The sequence below is a fragment of the Artibeus jamaicensis genome, unplaced genomic scaffold (genome assembly GCF_021234435.1).
Source record: "Artibeus jamaicensis isolate MK-2021 breed Jamaican fruit bat unplaced genomic scaffold, CSHL_Jam_final contig_2259, whole genome shotgun sequence".
NCBI lineage: Eukaryota > Metazoa > Chordata > Mammalia > Chiroptera > Phyllostomidae > Artibeus > Artibeus jamaicensis.
The window spans coordinates 2281757-2307077 of NW_026521468.1; the positions used below are offsets into that span (position 1 = coordinate 2281757).

A 25321-nucleotide genomic window follows, 5' to 3' on the forward strand; every position below is an offset into this window, starting at 1 on the left:
TTACCTGGGGGCAGCTCTGTGGGGGGACCCCCACTCCAAGTTCTGTGCGTCTCCTTCGTCTCTCTTCCCATACCTAGGAGGGGAGCGGCAGCTGGGGCAACCCGGCACTGTGCCAGGTGCCAGACCACCTGCCCCATTCCTGCCCTTGGGCACCATGCTGCCAGGGGCCCAGGGCCCGGGCCTGGTCAGTGGAGAGGTTCTGCTCCCCCAAGAACTTGGAAGGGGAAGGAGCCGGGGCCTCGTGCCCGATCTCACACGCACCTGGGCCTGGTCAGCATGTTGATGTACCTACGGAGCTCAGCCACGTACTGGGCCATCTGCTCTGGCGTGGCGTTGTCCCCTGGGTACTCGGGCTCCAGCAGGGCCCCACAGTCACCCAATGGCGGCTGCAGCAACAAAGCCACGCAGGTGGACAGGAGCAGCAGGGAGAGGCAGTGGCGAGCGGAGGCCATCTGAGGGGTGAGGAGGGGAAGGGGATGTGGAGGCAGAACAGAGCCCACCTGCCCAGCCCCTTAGCCATCAGGCATCCCTCCAAGCCTGGGGACGAGAGGGCAAAGCAAAGAGCCGCTGGTCCCGACCACCCACCCCCAAGACACTGCCCTGGAAAGCATAGACTGCCTTTCCCACAGGCAGTGAGCCAGCAGCAGGCAGAGCTCAGCCAGGGCCTCAGCAAAGCAGAATTCGCAGCAGAGAAAGTGAGGACAAGGGGCAGAAGACACAGGACCCCCGAGGTCTGAGGGCTCTGAGGAGGGCGGGGGGCCGGCTGGGTAGAAGGGGTTGGTGGGAGCAAGGGCACTCCTCACCCCCAGGGCAGGGCCCACAGAATGAACTCGTGACCCAAAGGACAGAAAGCAGTGGCCTTTGGGTCTCCTCCCCACCCCCCAGCAGGTATGACATGAACATACAGACAGTCTCGGTCACACACCTGGATCCATCCCAGTCACTCTCAGGGTGAAAGTCACCCACACATTTGTGTTCACAGCCACCACCAACCACTCACCACACACATTCACAGTCTTCTAGTCCACTGCTCTTCCAGGTGACAGAGTGGACAGGTATAAAGCTCAAGCCTCCGGGCGTCCCCCTCCCAGCAAAGCACTGACCCTCCCCCCATCCCAGGCCCCAGCCCCTGGGACTCAGTCCCCCAAAGTCCTCCAGAGCTTGGGACGGGCTGAGCCCGCTTACCCTGAACCCCAAGCAAGTGGGCCCTGGACCAAGCAGGTGCCTGCCTCAGGTTGAGTGGGTCCCCTGCTCTCTGTCTTGCCCCTTTATAGTCCCCAGCCCCCCAGAGTCCCCGCCTTCTGTCGGCCTCTGTCACTCCCCAGCCCTCACACCCTCCTCCCACGGTCTCCCTGGTACCTGCACCGCCAGCCAGCTCACTGGGGCCAGGATGGGAAAGGGACAGGCTGTGACAGCGAGACGCAGTGGCGTGTCTCCTGTGGGCCCCCCTCTGCCAGCGCAGGCTTGGTCCACGGGGACGGGGCTCTGGGATCTCAGGACGAAGGAGAGGTTCTGGCTGCAAGTCCTGGAACAGCCTCCCTCCCCAAGGACTAACACAGAGCATGGAAGGGATTTCCTCAGGGCAGAAGATTGATGCCGGGCTCCGAGACCAGGCTCTGAGACCCCGGCTCTGAGGCCAGGGATGAGGGGCAGAAACTCGAGGCTTCCTTTCCAGTCTGTGTTCAGAACAAGGTAGAAATGGGGGAGAGGCCTCAGGTAACTGGCAATGTGGAAAGGGAATGGAGCCCTGGCAAGGGGAAGCCCACTCTCCAGCTGGTGGCCAGGAGGCAAAATTAGAACTGAGGTGCCTGGGTTCAGGGAAAATGGGGGTGCCAACTTATGCTAGCCACTTCCGAGCCCCCATTGCAGGGAGTGATAAAAGCCGGCATCAATGGTAAAGCCTTGAGTTCTCCCGAGTGCTCCCAGCACAGTCGCCTCGCTGAGTCCCTCCAACAACCCATTTTACAGACTCGGAAACTAAGGCTCAGCGCTATTAAGTGCAACATAACTAGTCGGTGGCAGATTCAGGGTTTGAAATAAAGTCTAACTTCAAATGGGGACTCTTTTTCGAAGTGGGGCTGTCAGAGTTTTGCTATAATTCCCTGCTTTTTGTCTGAGAAGCATGAGGCTCACAGAGGGGGAGACACTTGACCAAGATCACACAGCTGTCTGGGACTCAAGTTCTGGCCTACAGTCCAAACCCCACTGATCCCCGCTGCCCGCTACCCCCACCCGGGAGCCTCCACGCATCCCCGGCTCTGTGCCCCTTTCCTGCCCCAGGCCAAGGAGCAGTAAGCGGCTGTGTCTGCTGGACACACAGAAACCTGAGAAGGGAGCAAAGGACCAATGACCCCTGAGGTTCTGCTGTCCCAGATCAAGATGCCACGAGCGTGTGTTAGGAGAGGAGTTTGGGGAGGAGGTGAGGACAGGAGGCAACGCCAAGATGGTGAGGAAACATTAGTGTCCCGCCTATTGCTCTCAGTTCTGATTTCTGGCAACACGAACAGTAAGTCGCTTCAACCAGCGACTTATTTTCCACCAAGCAAATAAGCAGGTGATCTGTCTCCATAAGCCCCCTGCATTTGGTCCAGGATTCTGACTTGGCAAGTCAAGGGAGGTGAATTAGTGATGGGTTCCAGGTGGGGCCTCTAGTGAGGAGGGCAGAGGCTGCAGCCTGCCACCAGGGGGCGCCAGGCTCCAACCCTAGTTGGAAGGGTCTGTGTTCCCACCAGACTGTGGCCTGCTGGGGACCCGTTCTGGCCGCTATCCTCATCAGACCCTGCCCCAACCGACAGATGGTGGATCCGGGGACTGACTCAAGTGCTGAGGCCATTTATAGTTTTGTAAACAGCTTTGTCACTGCCTAAGAAATGACAGGTACTTCACAGTGTCAACTGCACCTGTAGCTTTCATTTTTCTTCTTTGCAAACAAGAGTCCTCTTCTGGGCCCTCACCAGATGTGACAATAGAGGGGGAGATGTGGGTGTGCTTTCCGAACAGTATGACCACGTTCAGAATAGCAATGGTTGTTGGGGACCTACACGCGTCCGTAAACCTCCAGGACTGGCCATGGAGCCCGGCTTGGAGAAGGCACCGAGTACTTACTTGCAAATGGGCTCGTGAAAATGACCGTGCCCCCCCCCCCCGCCGCCTTTCCCATCTCCTCCAGGATGGAGCGAATGGCCATTGGACAGTGTTGGGGTGGAGTGAGGGCAGTGAGGACAGTAGGAAAGGCACACCCCAGAAAACCCTGGGGTCCCAGGGTCAAGGTGAGTGTATGGCCGCAAGGGTAATGGGGCTCCCATACGGGACACTGCAACGAGTTCGGCCAGCATCTCGTCCTCCATACCCCTTGTCACAAGAGTGTCTCCAAAGCTACCATGTGGGTCCCAGAAACATCATGCTGCAGAGGCCACAAGTAGGTGCTGCCCCAATGACCCCAGCTGACCTCCCAGCCAGGAGCCAGCAGCACCTGCTAGGGTCGTAAGTGAGCTCAGGGAGCCTTCAGACGGCTGCCACCCGGGCCGCAGCGTGAGACACAAGTGACAGCTGCCTGTCAATCCCTGACCTACCAAATCATGAGTAAGATTAGTGGTTGTTTTAAGCTCCTAAGTGTTAGGGTGACTTGTTATGCGGCGTACCCAGCACACCGACCCTTTCCCCACTCCTTCCTCGCTTCGGGCCGCATCGCTGGGAGTGGCGCCAGTGGGCGGTCTGCAGTCGGGCAGCTCACCGAGAGCTGCTCACTCGCCGCCGAAGAAACAGGAGGAGCGCCCCCTGGGGGCTGCCGACAGCCCAGGAGGCAGTTTCTGTTGCGCTCATGTGTTTGTTCTTTAGAGTCCTCATAAAAGTGAAATAGGATGGAATCTGTGTTGCTCTGAGTTACTTCCCTTAACATAATGCTCCCTAGGTCCATCCATGCTGTCCCGAATGGCAGGATTCCACTCCTTTTACGGCGGAGTCATAGTCATCGTCCCCAAGCACCTTCCTCTTCACCCACTCTGTACTGACAGGCCCCTCCTCGGGCTATTTCCATGCCTTGGCTACTGTAAGCAATGCCTCAGTGAACATGGGTGCACAAGTCTATTCAAATCAGTGTTTGGGATTTCTTCAGATATACACCCGGAAGTGGAATTGCTGGGTCACAAGGTAGTTCTATGCTTAATTTCCCAAGGAACCGCGACGCTGCTCTCTGCAGGGGCTGCACCAATTTCCAGTCCCACCAACAGTGCACCCGGGTTTCCTTCTCCCCGCACCCTCGCCGACACTTGTTGTCTGATAGGTGTGAGGTGATATCTCACTGTGGTTTCAATTTGCACTTTTCTGAAGATTAGCGACGTCGAGCATCTTTCGGTAAGTCTACTGGCCAACAGCACCAGACGGGAGGCGTTTGGGGGATGGGTGAAAAGGGGGAAGGGATTAAGAAGTACAAACTGGTAGTTACAGAACATCATGGGGAGGTAAAGTCCAGCAGAGGGAGCATCGCACACACGAATGTGCCAACACGCACGGGCTCACTCACCCTCACGCCACCCACGCGCCCACTCCACACTCTCCCACTCCTCGCCCCACACTGACGCCTGCCCACAGTCCTGGGGGTCCTCTGCCACCGGAGGGGTGGATGGGTAGGCCAGGCCTGAGTCCCGAGGCGAGCGCCGGGTGTTTGCGCAGCTAAGTATTGTGTACTGAGGGGCCCAGCGGCCAGGCGGTGGCTTATCTCCGCAAACAGGGCGCCCACGAGCCGGCTCGCAGTGTCCATTAGCGGCAGCCACCGGAACCCTGTCCCACCACACTTATCTGGCCATCGCTGATAAGGACCGGAGGGAGCTGAGGGGCCCGCTACTCTCCGGCCTCCTACACCGCCTGATCGCCCCGCAGATCCGGAGAAATGATGGGGTCACTGTTAGGGGGCCCCCCATCCAGGGCAGGCCGGAAGCCTTCCCAGCGCCTCCCCTCTGCTGTTTGTGCTGCTCAGTGGGCCCTCTCCCTGCCTCCCCCTGGCGGCCCCAGGGAGGTACTGCGGCCGCCAGCCCAAGCGGCGGCACACCTGTCTTCTCTGAACACTGCTACCACCACCCCTTCTACTCAGTATAATAATAACATCTTGACTGAGCCTCAACTGCGGCGTGGCACAGGGCTGCCCGAGAAGCCTTACTAGCATCTGATTTCATGGGCCCACCAGCAAGTCCCCAACGACTCGGCGAGGCGGGCCCTGGTTCCATTCGTACAGAGCTGAGTACCTGCAAATCAGTAAGAAACAAGAGAGATCCCCATTCTGAAAAGCAAGTACGAGACACAAATGACTAATGAATGTGCAAGACATTTATTCAATCCCGCTATTAATCAAAAAGTACAAATTAAACAAAGACCTACTTTTCTTTAAAGATTTTATTTATTTTTAAAGAGAAAGGAAGGGAGGGAGAAAGAGAGAGAGAAACATCAATGTGTGGTTGCCTCTCACGCACCCCCTACTGGGACCTGGCCTGCAACCCAGGCATGTGCCTTGACTGGGAATCGAACTAGCCACTCTTTGGTTCACAGGCTGGCACTCAATCCACTGAGCCACACCAGCCAGGGCAAAGACCTGTTTTTTCAAAATAAAATGTTTGGCAAAGATTTTTGGAAACGATAATGCCATTTTCATCATCATTTGCCGGGGCCATGACAAGCCACTTCAAAAACACTGGCAATGAGACCATAAAAGGCCTTTTGGGGAGGCGAGTTTAGAGAAACAAGTGTGCCCTTTTTTCCCGGGCTCCCATTTTCGTGAGGGAAACCAGTGGACACATCCAGAGATAAGCAACCGGACACCCATCTGAGCAGCAAGTGACAATAACACCCACACGGACACAGAGGGACATGACACAAATATTCAAAACGGCCAACAGAGAAATCACAGTATATATGAAAGGTGCACTATTTGGGGGGAGCCATGAAAAATCATGTTTTAGAAAAATGCTAAGGCATAAAACATTTATGACATATGCTTGGGGGGGGGAAGCATAGTGTAAAAAAATAGCACATATAGAATGATTCCAAATCTATAAATATATGAAGAAATCCTGTAGGGCCCTGGCCGGGTAGCTCAATTGGTTACAGCATCATCTCAACATGCCAAGGTTCCTAGTTCGATCCCTGGTCAGGGCACATACAGAAAGCAACCAGTGAGTGCACCAGTAAGTGGAACAACACAACATATCAATGTTTTTTTTCTCTCTCTCTCTATCTTCCTCTCTCACTCTAAAATATCAATAAATGAAACTTTTTAAAATAATTTGTTTCAAAGATTTTATTTATTTATCTTTAGAGGGGAAGGGAAGGAGAGAGGGAGAGAAACATCAATGTGTGGTTGCCTCTCATGGGTCCCCTGATGGGAACTGGCCTGCAACCCAGGCATCTGCCCTTACCCAGAATCGAACCGCAGTTGTTTGGTTCGCAGGCCTGTGCTCAATCCACTGAGCCATACCAGCCAGGGCAATAAATAAAACTTTTTTAAAAAAGAAATCCACTAGGGATATTTTATATATAGAAATATTAAGAGTAGCTATCTCTTGAGATGGCATTACAAATGATTTTTTTTCTTTATATTTCCCTGTAATTTTTATACTTTACAGTGAATATTACTTTTATAATCACAAAAGTTTTAATCGAGAAAATGAAAAACGGACAAGAAATGAGCCCGGGCTAGTGTGACTCGGTTGGTCAGAGAGTCGACCTCTAAGTGAAGGTCGTCGGGTGGATTCCCGGTCAGGGACATGCCCGGGTGGCGGTCCCATCCCCGGTCAGTGCGCGCATGGTCCGCAGTCCGTCGGGCGGGTACAGGGACAGCCAATCAATGTTTCTCTCTGCCATCACCGTTTCCCTCTCTCTCCCTTTCTCTCTAAAAGCAATGAAAAAAAAAAAAACCAGTCCTTGGGTGAAGATAAAAAATAAAAAACAAGAAATGAATACAAAAAATATGGATAATCTGTAAAGAGTTGTCTTGTCTGTCTTTTGGGCAATTTGGACCAGGGACCTGTGACTCTGGAGTTTTCTCGGGGAGAGGAGACCTCACTCGCTGCTCTGCGGGACCCCCCAGACTCCCCACAAGCTGCCCCAGACCGGCCCTGACGCAGGAACCTCCACTCGCCCAAGCTCCGCCTACTCCGCCTCCTTTCTTGCCTTCCTCCTCTGAAGCGGGGCTTCGTTCTCCTGGGAGGAACAGATTTCAGATTCTCCAAGATTAGGCAACTGAGTGGGGACACCCCCGTGGCCCATGAGAGAGGTGAGCGTCCAGGTCTTTCTCTTCTGAAGACACGCCCTGAGCGTACGTTGGGGGTGGATGGCCTCAGGGGTGTGGCGGGGGGGGGGGGGCGGCTGGCTGTACGTCGCTCCCCGTGGTTCGCCCGAGGACCGGCTCGTGCAGTTTCTGTGACAGGTGCACCCTGAGTTTCTACAGTCTTGCTGCCTAAAGGAAAGGCCCTTTTGGGGACTGTGACATGAGACAAGCCTGAACTGGAACCCCAGCTCTATGACCCATGGACTTCCAACGAGCCACTTTGCTCCGAGCCTCAGTTTCCTCATCTGTACATGGGAATAAGAATAATACCTTGCAAGGTCACGGTAAGGACCACAGGTAATGGAGAACGAACCCAGAGTAGCTGCCCACTAAACTGTGTCCAGGCTGCTGTGCCCGCCCCAGGGCTGAGCCTCCCAGGCCATTCCCAGGGGAGCCCACCTGTTCCTGCCCCCTGCCCAGTCGCCTGCTCACTCCGGAAACCCATGCCGGGCCGCACAAACCACTTTTTGAATCCCAGCTCTGTAAGTGTTTGTTGTAGCCAGACACACTGCTGAGCATTTCACTTTTAACCTCCACAGCAACCCTACAAGGTCCACGTTATTAGCCCCTTTCTACTGATAAGCAAACTGAGGCTTAGAGAGCAACCTGCCCCCTGGTCTCCCAGTTCCATAGCAGGTAAATAAATGGCAATAGCAGGGCCCAAGCTCAAGCACGTCTGGCTCTGGCCTGTGCCCCGCTATCCCAGGCTGCCTCGTGGGGCCAGAGGCCAGCACATTCCTCCGACCTTCAGGTCCACTCCTCCTCTGAGGTCAGCACAGATGTGGGTGGCTGTGGCCCTGAAGCCGAGTCTCTATTCCCGACACTCCCAGCCCAAGCAGAGCTTTCCCCTCCCCTGCCCTTATTAACTGCACCAGAAGCCTCCTGAGAAAATCAGCCTTCCCTCTCCTCCCATCCCTCCTGCTCTCTGGCTTAATTACTTCTCCTCCTGGATGTAATGAATGTCTCTGAGCCCCTGAGGCAGAGACTCAGCAGGAGCAGCACCTCGGTGACTCAGCCCCTTTTCCCCAGGCCCTGTTCTTTGAACCTAGTCCCTAGCAGCCTCAGCCTCAGCTGCAGAGAGTTTGTGTGGCTGAGGGACTCCCAGCCCTCAGCCTTCTTGCCCCGGATGGAAGGCAGACCCTTAGACCAGACCATGGAGGATCTGCTCTGGATTGGGGGTCCAGATCCTCAGCCCCTCATCCAACAATCTGCCCACAGGCATCAGAATGACTCCTAGTCTCGGTGCCCACAGGGCCCGCAGGAGGCTGCTACTCTTTTTTGTTTTTAAGGATTTTATTTATTTATTTTTAGAGAGAAGGGAAGGGAGGGAGAAAGAGAGGGAGAGAAATAGCAACGTGCGGTTGCCTCTCACACACCCCCTCCTGGGGACCTGGCCCGAAACCCAGGCATGTGCCCTGACTGGGAATCAAACTGTTGACCCTTTGGCTCACAGGCAGGCACTCAACCCACTGAGCCACACACCAGCCAGGGCCACTCCTTCTTTTCATTCGTTCAATCCAATGCCCCTTAAGCACGACACACAAGGCGCATGCACTCCAGGAGCTCATGATCTAGTGAGAACACAGCCCGAAACAAGTGAATGAAAAGATTAAAAAACTATTTGCAAGGAGGGGAAAGTGAGAGCCCAGGTAGGGAGTGGCAGCTTGGGCAGTAGGTGAGGGACAGCAGGGGAAGATGGCACACCCCCCCCCTCGTCCTGTTCTCTCCCTGCGGTGGAAGTCCTCACCGCACTCCGCTCTGCATCCGTCACACGCGGAGCCCAACGGGGTCTTACCGGACCATCATCTCCGATCCCCCAGGCTCGGCCACACACCCACCTCACCCCATCACCTAAAACCACCACAGCGGGGATACCCGGTGAACATGGGAGCCCCAGAGCCGCTGTGTCGAGGAGGGCAGCAGGTTGAGGGCCACAGGGTCCCATTCTGCTTCTCCGCCCTTCCACCACCAGGGCCCCTTACCCGCTTCCCAATCACCGAAACAACTTCCAGGTAAAGAGTCTAATGCCAAAACCGACTGACCCCTAGAAAACCGGGAACAAATAAAATGATCAGACCCCTGAGCTCAGAGAAATTAAGGAGCGTAAAAACACTGGGAGAAATCACACAGACAAGGTCAACAGCCTTACTGTGGAAGCGCCGGCCTGCGTGCGTGTTGGGAGCACATGACCGAGACCACGAGCTGACCCACCTCTCTTTGCCCTGTTTACTCCTAATTTGTCCCAGATTCGACCAGGAAGTGTCCATGCCCACCCCCACCCCCCGCCTCCCGGGTGTGTTGGGGGGGGGCGGGGACTGCCTGTCAAGGCACAGACGGCAGTGCCAAGAATGCTGGTCTGTTTCCACCCGAGGGTCCTTGGGCACCTTGACGTTGCACTGTTTTTGTGTTCTCCACGCCCAGCACACAGATGCTTTACAGAGTGGAACACAATAACTTTTTTCTTGGTGGATATCTATTTCCCAGTTATCCAGCTTTTGTGCAGTTAAAATACACATAATACAGACATCCATCATCTGAGTTTTCCGAGGAACTGCCGTACTCTTTCCCCAGCCCGGCCAGTTCACAGCCCCACTAACGAACAGTGCTCGAGGGTTCCCGCCCCCTTCATCCTCCCCAAAACGAACTTTCTGGGGTTTTTGACAGCAGCCACCCCAACAGGAGGGGGCGGCCTCACACCATTGTTTTGGTTTGTACGTCCCAATGACTGTTTTTTTAATAAAAGAGTCGACAAGCTACAAAAATCCACATGGCAGCGATGATGAAGGGTTCCTATCTTTTCTGTATGAAATGAAGGCACGACTGTTTAAGTGAAACATCAGGGTCCCCCGAAGATCAGTGGACGGCATAAGGACAGGAGGTCAGCGTCGCCGGCGACCAAGCAAGACAGAATGGGAGGACGCTGCGTTTTACCGGGTGAGACTGTGAAATTGAAAAAAAGGAAAGAAAGATAAAAACTCACCGTCAGCAGGAGTGCGGCGTGAAGCCAGACTTGCCCATTCATGGCTGACGAGAGTGTATGTTAGTTGGTATGATCCTTTGGAAAAGCAACTTTCAAAGATTCAAGAGCGTTAAAATTAATTCTCCACGCACCTTTTAACCCAGAAACTCAGTTTCTGGGCACTTCCTGAAATGGACTCAATTCACAGATACAAGTGCAGAAAATACACACCGCGGTTTATTTATAAGAATAAAGACTTGGAAGCGTCATAAATATCTAAAGCATATATTCAATATTACATTTTGCAATATTCCCACACTATGACACTGTGCAGCCGCCCAAAATATGCTCATAAAGTTCATGAGACAGAAACCGTCTCGAGTTCGGGGGTGAGTGGGGAAGCAGGACGAGACTGTTAGCAGGATCCCGGCCAGGGAACCAAGGTGGGCAGCGCCTGCGTCTAAAACGCGTGGCCGACTGGCAGCAGCGAGCTCGCGCTGACAGGCCTGGGGGTGATTCTTCTTTTCTTCATTTTGCTTGTCTGTGCCTCCTTTCTTTGCACCATACCTGTTCCCACACCCACGATCTAATCAAAACTTTTCATAAACTTTGATTAGATATGCTCTCTTCTAAATACCTATCCTTAAAAAAAAAACAATTCAACAATATGAGGGAAAGTTTTGTGCATAAAGTGCTCATCACAGTATTATTTGTAATCATATATAAATCGGATGCAAATAAAGTGTTTAATAATAAACATTTTGATGAAATAAATAGAATTTTACTCTTGTTGAAATCTTAGCCAGTCACTAAGACCCAGTTAGAAAGTTATGGATTGGCGCTGGCTGGTGTAGCTCAGTGGATTGAGTGCAGGCTGTGAACCAAAGGGTCACCAGTTTGATTCCCAGTCAGGGTTGCAGGCCAGGTCCTTAGTGGGGCACATGAGAGGCAACCACACACTGATGTTTCTCTCCCTCTCTTTCTCCCTCCCTTCCTCTCTCTCTAAAGACAAATAAATAAAATCTTTTTAAAAAGTGTTACGGATTGAATTTGTTTGAATTGTATCCACCCCAAGTGATAGAAAATCCTAACCACCCCAGCACCTCAGAATGGTCGTTGCAGATGTAATTAGTTAAGGTCGCAGGGGAGTAGGTGGCACTTAATCCAATACGGTTTGTGTTCTTGTAAGAAGAGGAGACCAGCACAGGGAGAGGAGAGCTTTGTGACCCTGGGACCAGAGATTGGAGTGGTACATGCACAGGCCAAGCAATGCCCAGGACTGCCAGCAAACACCAAAAGCCAGAAGAGACGAGGAAGGATTCTCTCCTACAAATTTCAGGGGTAGGGTGGCTCTGATGCACCTTGACCTTGGACTTCTGGCCTCCAGAACTGTGAGACAATACATTTCTGTTGTTTTAAGCCACTCAGTTTGCGGTAGGGCAGGAGCAATATAAAATGCTTATCCTACCCTGGCCCCTGCCTGGTGGCTTGGTTGGTTGGAGCATCGTCCCGTACACCAAAAGGCTGTGGGTTCGATTCCCAGTCAGGGCACACACCTAGGTTGCAGGTTTGATCCCCAGTCAGGGCGCATGCAGGAGGCAACCAGTCTGTTTCTCTCACACACTGATGTTTCTCTTTCACCATCTCTCTCTCCCCCCACCTCCCCCCTTTTCCTCTCTCTCTAAAATCAGTAAACATAGCCCTGGGTGAGGATTCTTTCCCCGATCTTTATCCTCCTCTTTCCATCCTGGAGCCCGTGGAGGCTGCTGGAACAGGACTTCTAAACTGACAAATACATCCGGAAGGCTGTGGTCCCAGGCCATTTTTGCAAGGTTCCTAGAACCAGAGGGGGCACCCAGCTTCTTAAAATGGAAGGTGTTTATGCTTGATTTGAACCTGAATTCTCTCGGGCAAAAGATGAGCTTTTTGTGCACAAGGCAAAGGACAGCACAGTGACTCCTGGTGGCAAACGAACAGAACCAGAGTCATCTCAAGAAGGCAGCTGGTGCCACAGAAACGGCAGCTGCGCTCAGGCTAAATCCTGAAGGCACCAACCTGGGGAGGCCGTTGGACGCAGAACCCGTGTAACGCTGCAACCCTCAAAAATGTAAACTCGCCGAAAGTAAACGAGTGAAAATGGATTTGTTCTCTTGCAAAAAATGCTTATGACATTCTGATGAGTGAAAAACCAGGAAAATTCATTGTATGTACATAATAACACAGCTGTGGGGGTTTTTAATGTATAAGAAAGAGCTTGGAAATAGATCAAATGCAAATATTTAGCAGCTGTATTATTGGTTTAGGTAGGTTTTGTTCATCTAGTTTCAGTAATTTTCCCAAATTACCTTTATAGTGAAAAAATTTTATTTTTGTTGGATTTAAAAATTCTTATTAAATTCAATAAATTGGTTGATAAGGTTGTATAAGTTTTGCCTTGGCTGGTGGGACTCAGTGGATTGAGCGCCTGCTTGCAAACCAAAGAGTAGCCAGTTCAATTCTCAGTCCGGGCATGTGCCTGGGTTGCAGGCCAGGTCCCCAGTAGGGGCATGTGAGAGGCAACCACATGTTGATGTTTCTCTCCTTCTCCTCCCCCTCCTTTCGCCTCTCTATAAATAAATAAATATTTTAACAATACATTGTATAAGTTTCAGATGAACTGCATTGTAACACATCATCTGTATACTGTGTTGTGTGCTCATCACCCAAAGTTTAGTTTCTTTCCATCGCCATGTATTTGACCCCCTTGCCCTTTTCCACCTCCTCCCCTGTTTTTGTGTTTTTATTTATTTAAATGCTGAAATAACTGTAACCACCGGGTCCACTTTCCATTCCTACTATCAAGCCCCTGGTCTCTGGGCAGAAAGAATATTTTGCAAAAAAATGTTTCTGACTCCTGAACGAATGCATTAATATTATCAATTGAGGCTAAATCTGGTCTTTGAGAAGTTCAGTGTAAACCACACCAAAGATTTGCCTGGATGAATAACAGAATTACGTACGTAAATGAAACTCACACCCCCAACCCCCACTCCCACCTCACCCTCAATCCATTCGTTATCTTCCAAGAGTCCAGCTGGGATCGGGCCACTCTCCTCAAAATCCTGCAGTGGCTCCCAGGTCTCCCTAATGGGCACCCAGACCACTGACCTCCGCCCACCCTCCTCTTTGCCCTTCTCCTGCCCTGCCCCCGCCCCACCGCACTAAGGTAGCTAGGGATGCGACCTTTCTCCCCACCAAGAAGCCAGACAAGGAGAACCTCTACAGTGGGACTGCAGGTCCACCTCACAGGCAGTCCAAAGCCAGTCTACGGCCAAGGCTTGGACTTGAACCTGCATATTCTGACCCCAGATCAAGGTAAGGGCCACGCCCTCTCCTCAGGTACACTCACCCAATACCCTGCCTGTACAGTGTATGTTCCACTAAGTGTCCCGACTGTGGATGTCTGAGACTCCTCTTCCCACCTTTGCCCCCCAAAAAACCTCCCACTCCCAACACTTTTGCTCCTGATTCCCCCCTTTGGCTGCATCCTCACTCTGCCCCCGCCCCTCGGGCTGGGGTATCCGGATCCAAGAGAGGTGTGCAAAGGTGGGGTGGCTCTGGGAGGGCGTTGGTTGGGGTGGCCAGAACCCGGGGAAGAGGCGGTAAGCCGGGGCATGAGGGAACCAGGAATTGATCCCCACACTAGTCACCCAGGGCGTGATCCCACTAGTCCCCCGGGTGAATCTCAGCATTGCCGGCACACCCCCTTATGCCCGTAGAGATTCACCAGGACCTCCTACCGCTTGGCCGGGCCGACGTCTCCCCCTTGTGGCAATAGTGTGCAACTACAACTTGCCGGCACCCAGTGCAATCTGTCCTCTACCCACTGAGGACAGAACGAACGGGTAGTTTGGGATCTGGGCCTGTGCCCTGAGTTCCCTAATTCCAAGAGGCTGACTGTTCATCAGACTATGACAGTTCCCTGAGCCCTGATATCCCACCATCCCCTACCTATACACCACCTCACCTTGGGACATGCACTAATAGGATTAACCATATGAAATTTCCATTAGTTGACTTAACACATAAACACACACAAACATACAAAACACACACATGAACTCTGCCCCACACCTCATACACACAGACAAGCAACACCTCTGCACACTCCTCTCCGGGAGCTTCCCACCACGGGGCAGGATTCTGCCACCAGCACTAACTACACCACCTTAACCACAAGTCCCACAGGGCACCCCAACCTGCACACACACCACACTCAGCCCAGCTCCGCGGTGGCGCCTGCCCCTCCTCTTCCCACCTCCTCCTTGGCCTCAGATTCACAGGGACATCCTCATATTGAACACCACCTCTAGGGACCAGCCCACATCTCTGCTCCCCTGGTTTTTGGACTTTATCACATATGGAATCCCCAGGGGTCTAATGAAAATGCAGGATCTCATTCACTAGGCCCAAACGGGGCCCCAGACTCCACCTTTCTAACCAGGTCCCAGGCGGTGCCTCGGCCCAGGCTGGAGTAACGAGCCTCTGCCTCCTTCTCTGACCACAGTCCCGTCAGGAGTTCCATGCTGCGGTCTCACCCAAGGCCCCGCCCCCACCCAAGGCCCCTCCCCAAGCCTCTGCCAGCTGACGTCCCCAGCCTAGCTCCCCACCACCCCACTGACTCAGAAGAGCCAGTAATGAGTGAAGCCAATGGCCTTTACTCGGGCTTTGAAGTGGCTACATCACAGGCTGCCATCCTCCTTCCTGAAACATTTCTGCCTGTGGATGCCAGGGGATTCCTGGTGGGCCTGCTTCTCTGGATGCCTTACATCCACCGTGGGCTCCGTGGCAGCTCGTGCACACACGCAGGGCTGCTGGGAAGCCTCACCCGAGCCCTGAAAGCACCTTATCTCCACTCGTCGAAAACCGGCCTCCTGGGATTTCTGTAATCACGGCAACGCCTACTTCCTGGCACTCCCACGAGAATTAAAGACGTTAATACTTGTCTCATGCTTGGAACAGCACCTGAGGAAGCGTTTGCTATTATTATCTTTAAGATAGCAGCCTTTGCTAAATACCCCCAATCTCCAGAAATTGAAACCTGGTAGGAAGACCTTTCCTATCATAGGATTGTGGACAAATTCTTTTACCTACCTACTTATCTACCTGTCTCTTTTCTCTGAGAGAAGGTCTCTATTCAGATGCTAACTGTCAGCAATCTCTCTCTGACACTTCTAAGTATCTCTTCCTTTTAACAACCCCTGCCTGCCCCAACCCGCACCCCACCACCAGGGCAGTAGTCGGAGAGAAACAGAGAGTAGGGAGCCCTCTGCTGGACAAAAAGCTCATAGCACACTTGGAATGGACCGTCCTAAATCACAGGGCTCCCTCCTCTGCCTTGGGCAGTGCTCTGCACCTGTGCAGCATCTAGGAATATTTCAGATTCATGGCTTGTAGGAAAACTATGCCTGAAAGAAGCAAACTAACTTTTACTGAGTATTTACATTACGTCAGACTGGGAACTTGCACACACAGCAATTCTTCGGATTGTTTTTATTTTTATTTATTTTTAAATTTAACCGTTTAAAATTGTGTTTATTTATTTTTAGAGAAAGGGGAAGGGACGGTGAAAGAGAGGGAGAGAAACACCAGTGTGTGGTTGCCTCTTAAGCGCCCCCTGCTGGCACGTTCCTTGACTGGGAATTGAGCCGACAACATGTAAAAGTGAAGAGGCAGTATCATGAATCCCCATAACCCATCGTCCAGCTTCAACAAGCGTCAATTCCTAAGTCGTGGCCAGTCTTGCTGCACCTGTTCCCCAGGGTTATTCTGCTTTCTACCCTCCAGGGTTATTTTGAAGTAAATTCAAGTCATCAAGCCATTTCATCTACCAATATTCAGTCTGTACACTAAAAGACATGGAACATTTTAAAAAACATAACATGCAATCATTACCACACCTAAAATAATATACCAAACATCCTTTGTGCTCACATGTCCCTGTCTAATTTTTTATGGTTTGGCTGAATCAGATTCAAAATGGGATCAAGGGAGACTTTAAAAACACATCTTTCAATCTACAATCCTTTCTCCTCCTACTGCTTTTCTTGCAGTTCATTTGTTGAAGAAAACAGGTTATTTGTCCTGTACAGTTCCCCACAGCCTGGGTTTGACGACTGCACGCCCACGGAGAACTTTTCAGTTTTCAGCACAATGCAGTGAGATTAAGTTCTATTCTCTTTCCCCTATTTTACAGGTAAGAAAACTGAAAAGTTAAATGCTCAGAGAAGTTAAACACCTTGCCCAAACCTTTGCAGTCTGTGAAGTGGCAGAGCCCAGGCTTCCAGCCAGAAAAAATGGGACTGTACCCTCAGAACACCTAGTTCAGCACCTGCTACACAGCATGTGCTCAAAAAATTTTTAATGTGGTTGGCTGCCCTGGCTGGTGTAGCTCAGTGGATTGAGCACAGGCCTGCAAACCAAACAACCGTGGTTCAATTCCCAGTCAGGGCACATGCCTGAGTTGCAGGCCAGTTCCCAGCAGGGGATGCACAAGAGGCAACCATACATTGATATTTCTCTTCCCCTCTCCTTCCCTTCCACTCTAAAGATAAATAAACAAAATCTTTTTAAAAAATGTGGTTGGCCCTGGCCAGTGTACCTCAGTGGCTGAAGTGCCATCCAATAACTGAAAGGTTGAGGGTTCGAATCCCAGTCAGGGCACATACCTAGGTTGCAGGTTCATCCCTGGTCCAGGGACGGGTGTGTATGACCCCTGGTCCAGAGGCTTACGATCCCCGGTCTGGGCGTGTACAAAGGCAGACAGTCGACGCTTCTCTCTCATCGATGCATCTCTCCTTCTTCTTTCTCAAAAAAAAAAAAAAGGCAAATGAGAATGTCCTCAGGGGAAGATTTAAAAAGTGGTCAACTGAAAAGACCCCTGTACACCCCCTGCCACGCCTGCAGGTGCGACTCTGAGACAGTGGCCACTGGCCGCCACCTCCTCACAGGCGGAAGGGGCGGCCTGGCAGTGCCAGGGCCAACCCCGCCAACCGCAGAGCCAAACTCTGCTTCTCACAGGCTCCACTTCTTTCTCTCTGTCCTCTCCTCACTCGTTCACCCGTTCATTCATTCACGCGTTCAGTGAACAGTTCTGAGCACCGCTCACATTCCAGCTGGTGTCTGGCCTGCGAACGAGCGTGGTCAGGAGCCTCTGTACATGGGTGGACGGGGAAGGTCTCAGGGGGGTTGTGTGCTCCTAACACTGTAGTTGTGACTGCGTGTGTGTTTACACAAGTGTACGTTCATGTCTCCAGATCTGTGTCCCTGTAGTGGTCAGTGACTGCCGCTGGGTGCACAGGTGCGTGAGTGTGCGTTCTCTGTATCTTCCCATGCATGTGTGTCCCTGTGGGTGACACCGTGGCTGAGAGCCTCTGTGACGGGCACGACTGTGTGCAGACGTGTCTGGGAGAAACTGAGTCTCTGTACAGCTGTGTGTCTACACACACCTCTCTCTGTGTGCGCATGGGTGTCTCCGTGACTGCAGATGGTCACAACGAGGCGGATTCTGCGTATCTCCGCACACCTGTGTGGCCACACACCTGTGGATCTGGGTGCATCTCAGGAGAAGGGGGCGGGTCTCTGCATGTGTGTGCCCAGTGTGTCGGTGGGGGCGTCTCCCCTCAGGAGCTGTGGTTGGGACTTCCCCAGTCCTCACCTGCCCAGGTTCCTGTCACCTCCACACCTGCCTATACTGAGTGGCAGCCAAGGAGGGCTCTAGATGAGGAAGCCTGTGCCCTTTCCCCGGCCCCTGCAGTAGGCCGAGGCCCCTGCTGAGGGCAGGTGTCTGGGGGCTCAGAATGTTGTGTCTGCTCTGGCATCTCCGACACCCAAGGCCTGGTGGCCTGGTGAGAAGCCAGGAACTTGGTTTTGGGCACACGGACAAGAGGTTTTGTCCTGAAAACCAAAACTAAACAGCCAGCTGCAGAGAGGAGAACAGAAAGTTGGATAGAACCACGGCCCACCGCTGGTCCTGCAGGCCTTCAGTTCAGAGGGGCGCGGCCAGGCAGGGGGCTGACCCCCCCCCACACTCAGCTCCTCCAGAAGGCCAGCCGGCCCCCAACCAGGGAGAGGCAGTGGTGACACAACGACTCAGGGTCACTTGCTGGGCCTGGAGTTAATCATCTACTCGGGATACCCCGGCGCCCCATTGGCTGCCCAGGACCACGGCCCTCTGGGCTAAAGCCAAAGAGTGGGAAGCAGCTCCCCAGCCAGGGTCTGCCCCACCCCACCCCTTCCGGGGAAATGGGGCTGAAACGGAAATAAGTGGGCCCTCGGGAAGCCCCCAGTCTGAGGAGACATCAACCCTGCCCTCGAAGAGCCCTAGTGTGGGGGGAGAGACCAAGCCCTCACAGGGGCCCTGAGTTGGGAGGAGGCAGGAGTCGGCCACAGCTGGAGGGAGGGCCTTGGAAGGGGCGCACACTTGGGTGGGAAGGAGAGAAAGGCCGGTGCAGGGGCAGAGACCCAGAGAAGCACAGGGGGACCCTGAGTGCAGAGACACAGGGGGGATGGGCACTCTGGTCAGGGGCTGCTACAGTGTGGGGGCAGGGCGGGGGGGGGCACACATCAGAGGCTGGAGGTTCGGAGGGCAGGGCAGGGGCTAGAACCACCTCCTCTGGTGGATTCTGGGAAGTGTGTGTGTGTTGGGTGGGGTGGGGGAGGAGCACCAGTCAAGCAGGAAGAAGGCGGCCCTGGAGGTGGCCCCACAAGGGAGGGGGCAGAGGCCCCTGGGCCATTGCCTCACTCCCTGTTGGGACCCGGGCTTTCCAAGTAGGAAGTTAAAAAAGTTAATGGAGGAGGTCACAAAGGTCACGCATGGGTGCATGTGTGTGTGTGTTGGTGAGGGGTCCCCAGAAGGGGTCCGTGCAATCACCAAGCTGCTCGGGAGAGGAACAGCCCAGGCCATTGATCCCACTCAGGTAGAGCCCCAGGAGGCCTGTCTCCAAGTCCGGGGGTGGGGGGGGGCGGAGGGGGGTGGCACAGACCTGCACAAAGGAAGACGTGAGCAGGGGCGGGTGGGGACATAGGACACTGAGGGTCTGGCTGTGGCACTAAAGCTGTGCGACCTTGGCCACGACACCACCCCTCTGCAGCTGTTGTGTCCTCCTCCACAAGCACAGAGGGCGGGACTCCATCGATCAGAGTGTGCCCGGTGTGGGCTACGGGCAGCTGGCAGCACACTGGGCAACACGCAGATGCAGCAGTGACGACGAATCACATCCCGTGACAGTCTGCAAACCCTTTTAGATTCTTGCTTCAGAGCATGGATCTGGAGCGGAACTGCTGTGCGTCCAAGACCAACTCCACCGGTTCCGAGCAGAGTGACCTGGGCCCTTACGTACGTCTGTGCCTCAGGTTCCTCATCCGTAAACTGGGGATAATAATAATACCCAGCCTGTGTTACCAACAGAGCAGGTAACCCCGTCCAGCTGGAATTTAATACCGTTGTTCTGTGCTTTAATCTTAAGGCTTTCTTCTGTTTGTGGTCCATGCCCCTGCCCTTCTAGTTGCAGTCCTGATATGGATAAATCTAAAGAAAATGTTTAATGTAGCTTCAGCAGGTGCAGCTCAGTGGATTGAGCATGGGCTGCAAACCAGTTCGATTTCCGATCAGGGCACATGCTTGGGTTGCTGGCCAGGTCCCCAGTGGGGGCCACGTGAGAGGCAACCACACATTGACGTTTCTCTCCCTCTCTTTTCCCCTCCCTTCCCCTCTCTCTAAAAAAAGAAAATGTTTAACCCTAATAAGGGGTAATTTAAGGATATGACATCCTTCTTCAAGGCAGTACTCAGGGCCAGAAGCCTGGCAACCCTAGCAACTTCGGGACCCCAACCTTGTCTGAGCTGGGACCCCAGGGCAGAGGTGCCCCGCCCTCCCGCAGGGCTGCCACTCTTCCCCCCTCCTCCGCTCTCCCCCCTCCCCCCTTCCTTTCAGTCCCCCTTTCAGTCCCCTCCCTCAATCCGAGGTGGGGGTCGGGGGTAAACGCCACCTGCTCTCTCCTCCTGCTTTAGTCAGACTCCCCTTTAATTACCCAAAGTCACCCCTGGGTCTGCTGAGCCCTTTCTGCAACCCGCCTTAGCAGCAGATTAAAGAAGCCGTCATCCTTGATCTCGGCCACGTGACCCTCGCTAAAGGAAGAGTTCCGACTCCCCCACCGGGGGGCGGGGGATCCCGTGGGCCCCGCCTCCTGAACCATGGTCTGAACCATAGTCTGAACTTCTCCACATGCACCCAGAGCCAACCGCGGAGCCCCCCCCCCACGCCACAAGCCAGCCCCGTCCTGCGGCAGGTTAAGAGGGCCCCAGAGCTCTGGACAGGCGGTCACTCGTCACTCGTGGTGGGGAGAGCTGGTTTGGTTGTCATGGCAATGATGCAGTTGGCCTGGACCCTCCGGGCCACCACCGCGGTGGGCAGGCTGTGTAGTTCTGGAGGCACTGGGGTCGCTCGGAGAAGGCTGAGCGGCAGCGCGCGGCGGTGGGCGGCGAGGGGTGCCAGCCCGGGGCACCGGCTCAGCACGGCCTGGGCGCCCGCCCAGTCAGCAGTAGAAGAGGCCGTGGATGTTGAAGACGATGCTCACTCACCTACGGATAACAAGCCATTGTGGACGACACCCCCTGTGCCCCCGGTGCCCCCCGAACCTCCCGGGCCCCTAGGCGGCCGCTCGCTGGTACAGAGGGACATCCAAGCCTTCCTGAACCAGTGCGGCGCCAGCCCTGGGGAGGCGCGCCACTGGCTCACGCAGTTCCAGACCCCCCACCACTCTGCGGACAAGCCCTTTGCCGTTATGGAGGTGAGAGGATCCCAGCTCCTGCTGGGTCACAGCGAGGGTGTGGGGGGTTGTGTGGCGACTTATAGCCAGGCAGGCAGGACCGGGAGCAGATGCCGCACAGTGCAGCCAGCAAGGGGCTGAAAGGATCCCGGACACCGACGAGCACCCGGGACTGGGCGAGGCTTTGAGCTCTTCCAAAAGTCTGGCACCTAGCCTGAGCGCGGAGCCTGGTACACTAGCCCGCCAAGTGTGAGGCTCGGGAGAACCGGACATGGGCACCATTCAGATGACAAATGAGGAACCTGGACAAGGGCCACTTGCATCACCCTCCCTGCAAAGTGTCCTAGAGTCCAAGGTCTCAGGGAGGAGCGGAGGGAGGAACACTAGTGTGAGATAAGGGGATGGCAAGACCCCGCGGGGCAAAGGGCGGAGCAGGTGGGCGCTGGTGGCCAGAACAGGGCCTGACAGCTCCGAGGCAGCGTGGGGGCACCTAGAGGGCCCTGAGGGCGCAGCAGGAGTCAGGACCCACCACCCGCCTTCTGAACACTCCCGCTCCTGCGCAGGTGGAGGAGGAGGTGCTCAAGTGCCAGCAGGGCGTGTCCAGCCTGGCCTTCGCCCTGGCCTTCCTGCAGCGCATGGACATGAAGCCCTTGGTGGTCCTGGGGCTGCCCTCTCCGACGGCGCCCTCGGGCTGCCTCTCCTTCTGGGAGGCCAAGGCACAGCTTGCACAGAACTGCAAGGTGCTGGTGGACGAGCTGCGGCGCAACGCAGCCACGGCTGTGCCTTTTTTCGGTGGTGGGTCGGTGCTGAGCGCCGCTGAGCCAGCCCCCCATGCCAGGTTAGTGCCCGCCCTGCCTGCTGCAGAGTCGGAGGACCGGCCCGTACCGCCCCAGCCAGGGGGCCTGGGGGAGGCCCTCTCCAACACTGCGTCTGGCCCACAGCTACGGGGGCATCGTCTCCGTGGAGACCGACCTGCTGCAGTGGTGCCTGGAGTCGGGCAGCATCCCCATCCTTTGCCCCATTGGGGAAACGACTGCGCGTCGCTCAGTGCTCCTTGACTCGCTGGAGGTGACCGCGGCGCTGGCCAAGGAGCTGCAGCCCACCAAGATCATCTTCCTCAACAACACGGGCGGCCTGCGCGACAGCAGCCACAAGGTGTGTTCCCGCCCCCTTAGGGCCCCACTCCTCACAACTCCTGGCTTGGGTGAGCCCCTCTCCAGCCTCACGGGTCCAGAATGGGGTGTCAGAGAGGGACTCGGCTGGCAGTGCCCAGGTCTGAGACCCCTCTGGCCAAGGACTCTGGGAGGAGGCAAGGAGGGGTCCCCAGGGTAGGGTGGTCCAAGGCCAGCTGTGGGCTGGAGGCTCATTCTCAAGCCCTGGATGCAGGTCCTAAGTAATGTGAACCTGCCTGGTGACCTGGACCTGGTGACCAGTGCCAAGTGGGTGAGCACCAAGGAACAGCAGCAGATTCGGCTCATCGTGGACGTGCTCAGCCGACTGCCCCACCATTCCTCGGCTGCCATCACCGCTGCCAGCACACTGCTCACCGAGCTCTTCAGCAACAAAGGTTAATGACAGCGGGTGGGCGGGGCCTGGTTCCCGGGACTGAGCACCTGCTGACTGGGGTGGGGTGAGCGGGAGAAGCGGCCTCCCCCGATAAGACCTGGGGGGACTGCACCTCAGAGGCCGCCAGCTCTTGCTGAACCTGGCAGAGGTGAGCAAGGTGCGCAAGACTGATTGGCCACTTGCATGGAACTAGACAGGTGGGCGTGACTTGGGGGAGCATAGAGGCTGAGCTCGGGGGACTGGAACCAGGTGGAATGGACCAGACTAGCAGATGTGGGCAAGTGGGGGTGGGACTAGGGGAAGTAGGTGGGAATACAGGCGGTGGGCTGAACTTCAGGGACAAACCGCCCGGGAAATGCATCTCCCTGAGTGAAAATCACACTCAAAATCTACGCAGACCACAGAAAGCATTTCACTGGGGAGACCTCCCAACGAGAGTAATTGTTCCACCAGCCCCCATCCCGTCTGGAACCCCCACCAGGCCACCCAGACAAGGAGAGGATGGGACCTAGCTCTCAGACGAAACTCACCCCTTCCCTCCCATCACACCCCCAGGGTCCGGGACCCTGTTCAAGAATGGCGAGCGGATGCTGCGGGTGAGCAGCCTGGACAGCCTGGACCAGGGCCGCCTGGTGGACCTGGTCAACACCAGCTTCGGCAAGAAGCTCCGAGACGACTACCTGGCCTCGCTGCGCCCACGGCTACACTCTGTCTACGTCTCTGAAAGGTGAGCCTGGGGGCCCCAGGGGGCTGGGACCAAAGGACGGAGCAGGGCACTAGGACCAAGGAGACATGCCAGCCTGACTCTTCCCGCTGCACCAGGTACAACGCTGCCGCCATTCTGACCACAGAGCCCGTACTGGGGGGCACCCCGTATCTGGACAAGTTTGTGGTGAGCTCCAGCCGCCAGGGTCAAGGCTCCGGCCAGATGCTGTGGGAGTGTCTGCGGCGGGACCTGCAGACACTTTTCTGGCGCTCCCGGGTGACTAACCCCATCAATCCCTGGTAGGTCCTACCCCTTCCTGCTCGGGCTGGGCACCGCCCCCCACCCCCAGCCTGTGCCAGCCACACCCCAGGGATCCACCAGCCAGGAAGGCTAGGTGTCCCCTCCTTTCACTAGCTGTCCTTCCTCACGGAAAGACCCTGCCCACTGGGGCCCCAGGTCTCCAGGACCACACACACAGTCTGAGATCTCCTCAGAGGCAGACCACATGGAACACACTCCACCGCCCTCGCCCCGCGGCGGCGGATGCCTTGAAGCGACACCTCCCCACCGCCACCTTTCGGGCTCCCAGAAACCCTGATGGTTCAGGCTCTACGCCAGGCCCAACTGCCGACTCGGACCTCAGGCTCACTGCTTCTCCAGCAGAACCCCGTTCTCTCTTTCCATCAGCAACTATCCCCTCTCCCCCCACTGCCCTGTTATGTGGGCACCAAGAGTTGAACAAGAAACCCTTCCCTGGCTGCGAAGCCAAGGCGGTGCATGGAGCGCAAGGGGTGTCTCCTCATTCTAACCATGGCTGCTCTGGGCTTTCTTAGCTGCCTCTTTGTGAAAGCATTCCACCCCCGGGCCCTTAGGTGCTGCTGTGAGGATCAAATCCGACAGCAGCCCCCAGCCCCCAGCAGCCCCTCAGTAAATGACCTGGTGGGAGAGGAGCACTGGCCTTGCACTGAGAGCTGCCACCACCACCAGGTACTTCAAGCACAGTGACGGCAGCTTTTCCAACAAGCACTGGATCTTCTTCTGGTTCGGCCTGGCTGACATTCGAGACTCCTATGAGCTGGTCAACCATGCCAAGGGGCTGCCAGACTCCTTTTGCAAGCCGGCTTCCGACCCAGGCAGCTGACCCTCACCACCAGCCCTGCAGGCCCTGGGACAGCCAGGGTGGACCAAAAGCCACGTCTGCTGGAAGTGACCCCAGGCAGCCGCAGGCTGGACCTGGTTTGCTGTCTGAGTGCTCCGCAGAGGAGGAAGCAGCCCCTACTCTACTCTGCCCAGGGGTGGAGGGCAAAGTGGGACAAGCATGGGAAGGAGAAGGGTCCACCCAAGACCCCCACTTGCTCCAAAGTCACAACCGGATGGCCTTCAACTTTCAGTCTAGGGATCTGGGGGAGGGGGCAGGGGAGGGCTTGCCTTCAAGGATTCTTCTGCTCAGGGCTAACCTTAAGAACAAGTCAGTTTCTGTGGCCTCTGTGCTGTGTTTTGAGGCTTGCTTGACCCAAATATCACCCCTATCTGCCTGATATTCCACCACTCATTTTAATTCCTTTGGGTTTTCCAACCTTTCAGGAGGCTTTGATTAAAATGTGAATTGTTGTCTGAGAGTTAGCTCACACTTGAAAGGAAATGAGCAGCCACCCTTTGGGAGCAAGATCTCCAGGGCTGGAGAACCGGGGGTTCCCAGAGAGAACAGAGGAGCCGAACGATGGACTGGACCCTGCAACCACGTCCCTCAGTGCAGCCCCCGGAGGGCGCCCCTGCTCCTAAGTCGGGAAACACCCTCCATTCCATGGGCCAGACCAATGGCAGCAGCCCTGCTCCTTTTCAGGCAGGGCTTGGAACCAGGCCCAGACTTGGACCCCTTCCCCTTGGGCCCCTGGAGGTTGTGTCTCCATCTCGGGGGGAGCGGAGGGGCAGCAGCCCAAAGCTGGAGGTCTCACTGGACATTT

The 25321-nt window shown here is 55.1% G+C and overlaps 2 protein-coding genes and 1 long non-coding RNA gene across 4 annotated transcripts; 1 reads left to right on the forward strand and 2 right to left on the reverse strand.

Annotated features, from left to right (window-relative positions):
* Positions 1-452, reverse strand: LOC119041794 (pancreatic prohormone-like). The gene is made up of 2 exons (XM_037135195.2): positions 262-452; positions 1-73 (listed from the first exon to the last, which is right to left on the reverse strand). The coding sequence occupies exons 1-2, from the start codon at positions 450-452 to the stop codon at positions 1-3; spliced, it is 264 nt and encodes an 87-aa protein (XP_036991090.2).
* Positions 453-9878: 9426 nt separating this feature from the next.
* LOC119041791 (uncharacterized) lies at positions 9879-19510 on the reverse strand. Its single transcript, XR_005081109.2, has 3 exons — positions 19301-19510; positions 16985-17119; positions 9879-10258 (listed from the first exon to the last, which is right to left on the reverse strand). It is a non-coding gene; the product is annotated as an uncharacterized LOC119041791 (long non-coding RNA).
* A 65-nt stretch (positions 19511-19575) lies between these two features.
* On the forward strand, positions 19576-24974 carry NAGS (N-acetylglutamate synthase). Of its 2 annotated transcripts, XM_053661315.1 has the most exons (8): positions 19576-19730; positions 20402-21106; positions 21649-21923; positions 22027-22240; positions 22472-22652; positions 23207-23378; positions 23474-23656; positions 24345-24974. In XM_053661315.1, the coding sequence occupies exons 2-8, from the start codon at positions 20678-20680 to the stop codon at positions 24496-24498; spliced, it is 1608 nt and encodes a 535-aa protein (XP_053517290.1). In that variant the 5' UTR covers positions 19576-19730; positions 20402-20677; the 3' UTR covers positions 24499-24974. The 2 variants fall into 2 exon arrangements, with proteins under 2 accessions (XP_053517290.1, XP_036991084.2); XM_037135189.2 differs by lacking the exon at positions 19576-19730 and having other exon boundaries at positions 20140-21106.
* Positions 24975-25321: the final 347 nt, after the last annotated feature.

What these genes read in the sequence shown, in the direction of transcription:
- LOC119041794 (XM_037135195.2), bottom strand. Translation starts at nt 452, where the DNA reads ATGGCCTCCGCTCGCCACTGCCTCTCCCTGCTGCTCCTGTCCACCTGC. An exon ending in AACATGCTGACCAGGCCCAG is followed by an intron (nt 74 to 261) that starts GTGCGTGTGAGA and finishes CTCCCCTCCTAG; the next exon opens with GTATGGGAAGAGAGACGAAG.
- NAGS (XM_053661315.1), top strand. Translation starts at nt 20,678, where the DNA reads ATGGCAATGATGCAGTTGGCCTGGACCCTCCGGGCCACCACCGCGGTG. An exon ending in GAGCCAGCCCCCCATGCCAG is followed by an intron (nt 21,924 to 22,026) that starts GTTAGTGCCCGC and finishes TCTGGCCCACAG; the next exon opens with CTACGGGGGCATCGTCTCCG. An exon ending in TGCGCGACAGCAGCCACAAG is followed by an intron (nt 22,241 to 22,471) that starts GTGTGTTCCCGC and finishes CCCTGGATGCAG; the next exon opens with GTCCTAAGTAATGTGAACCT.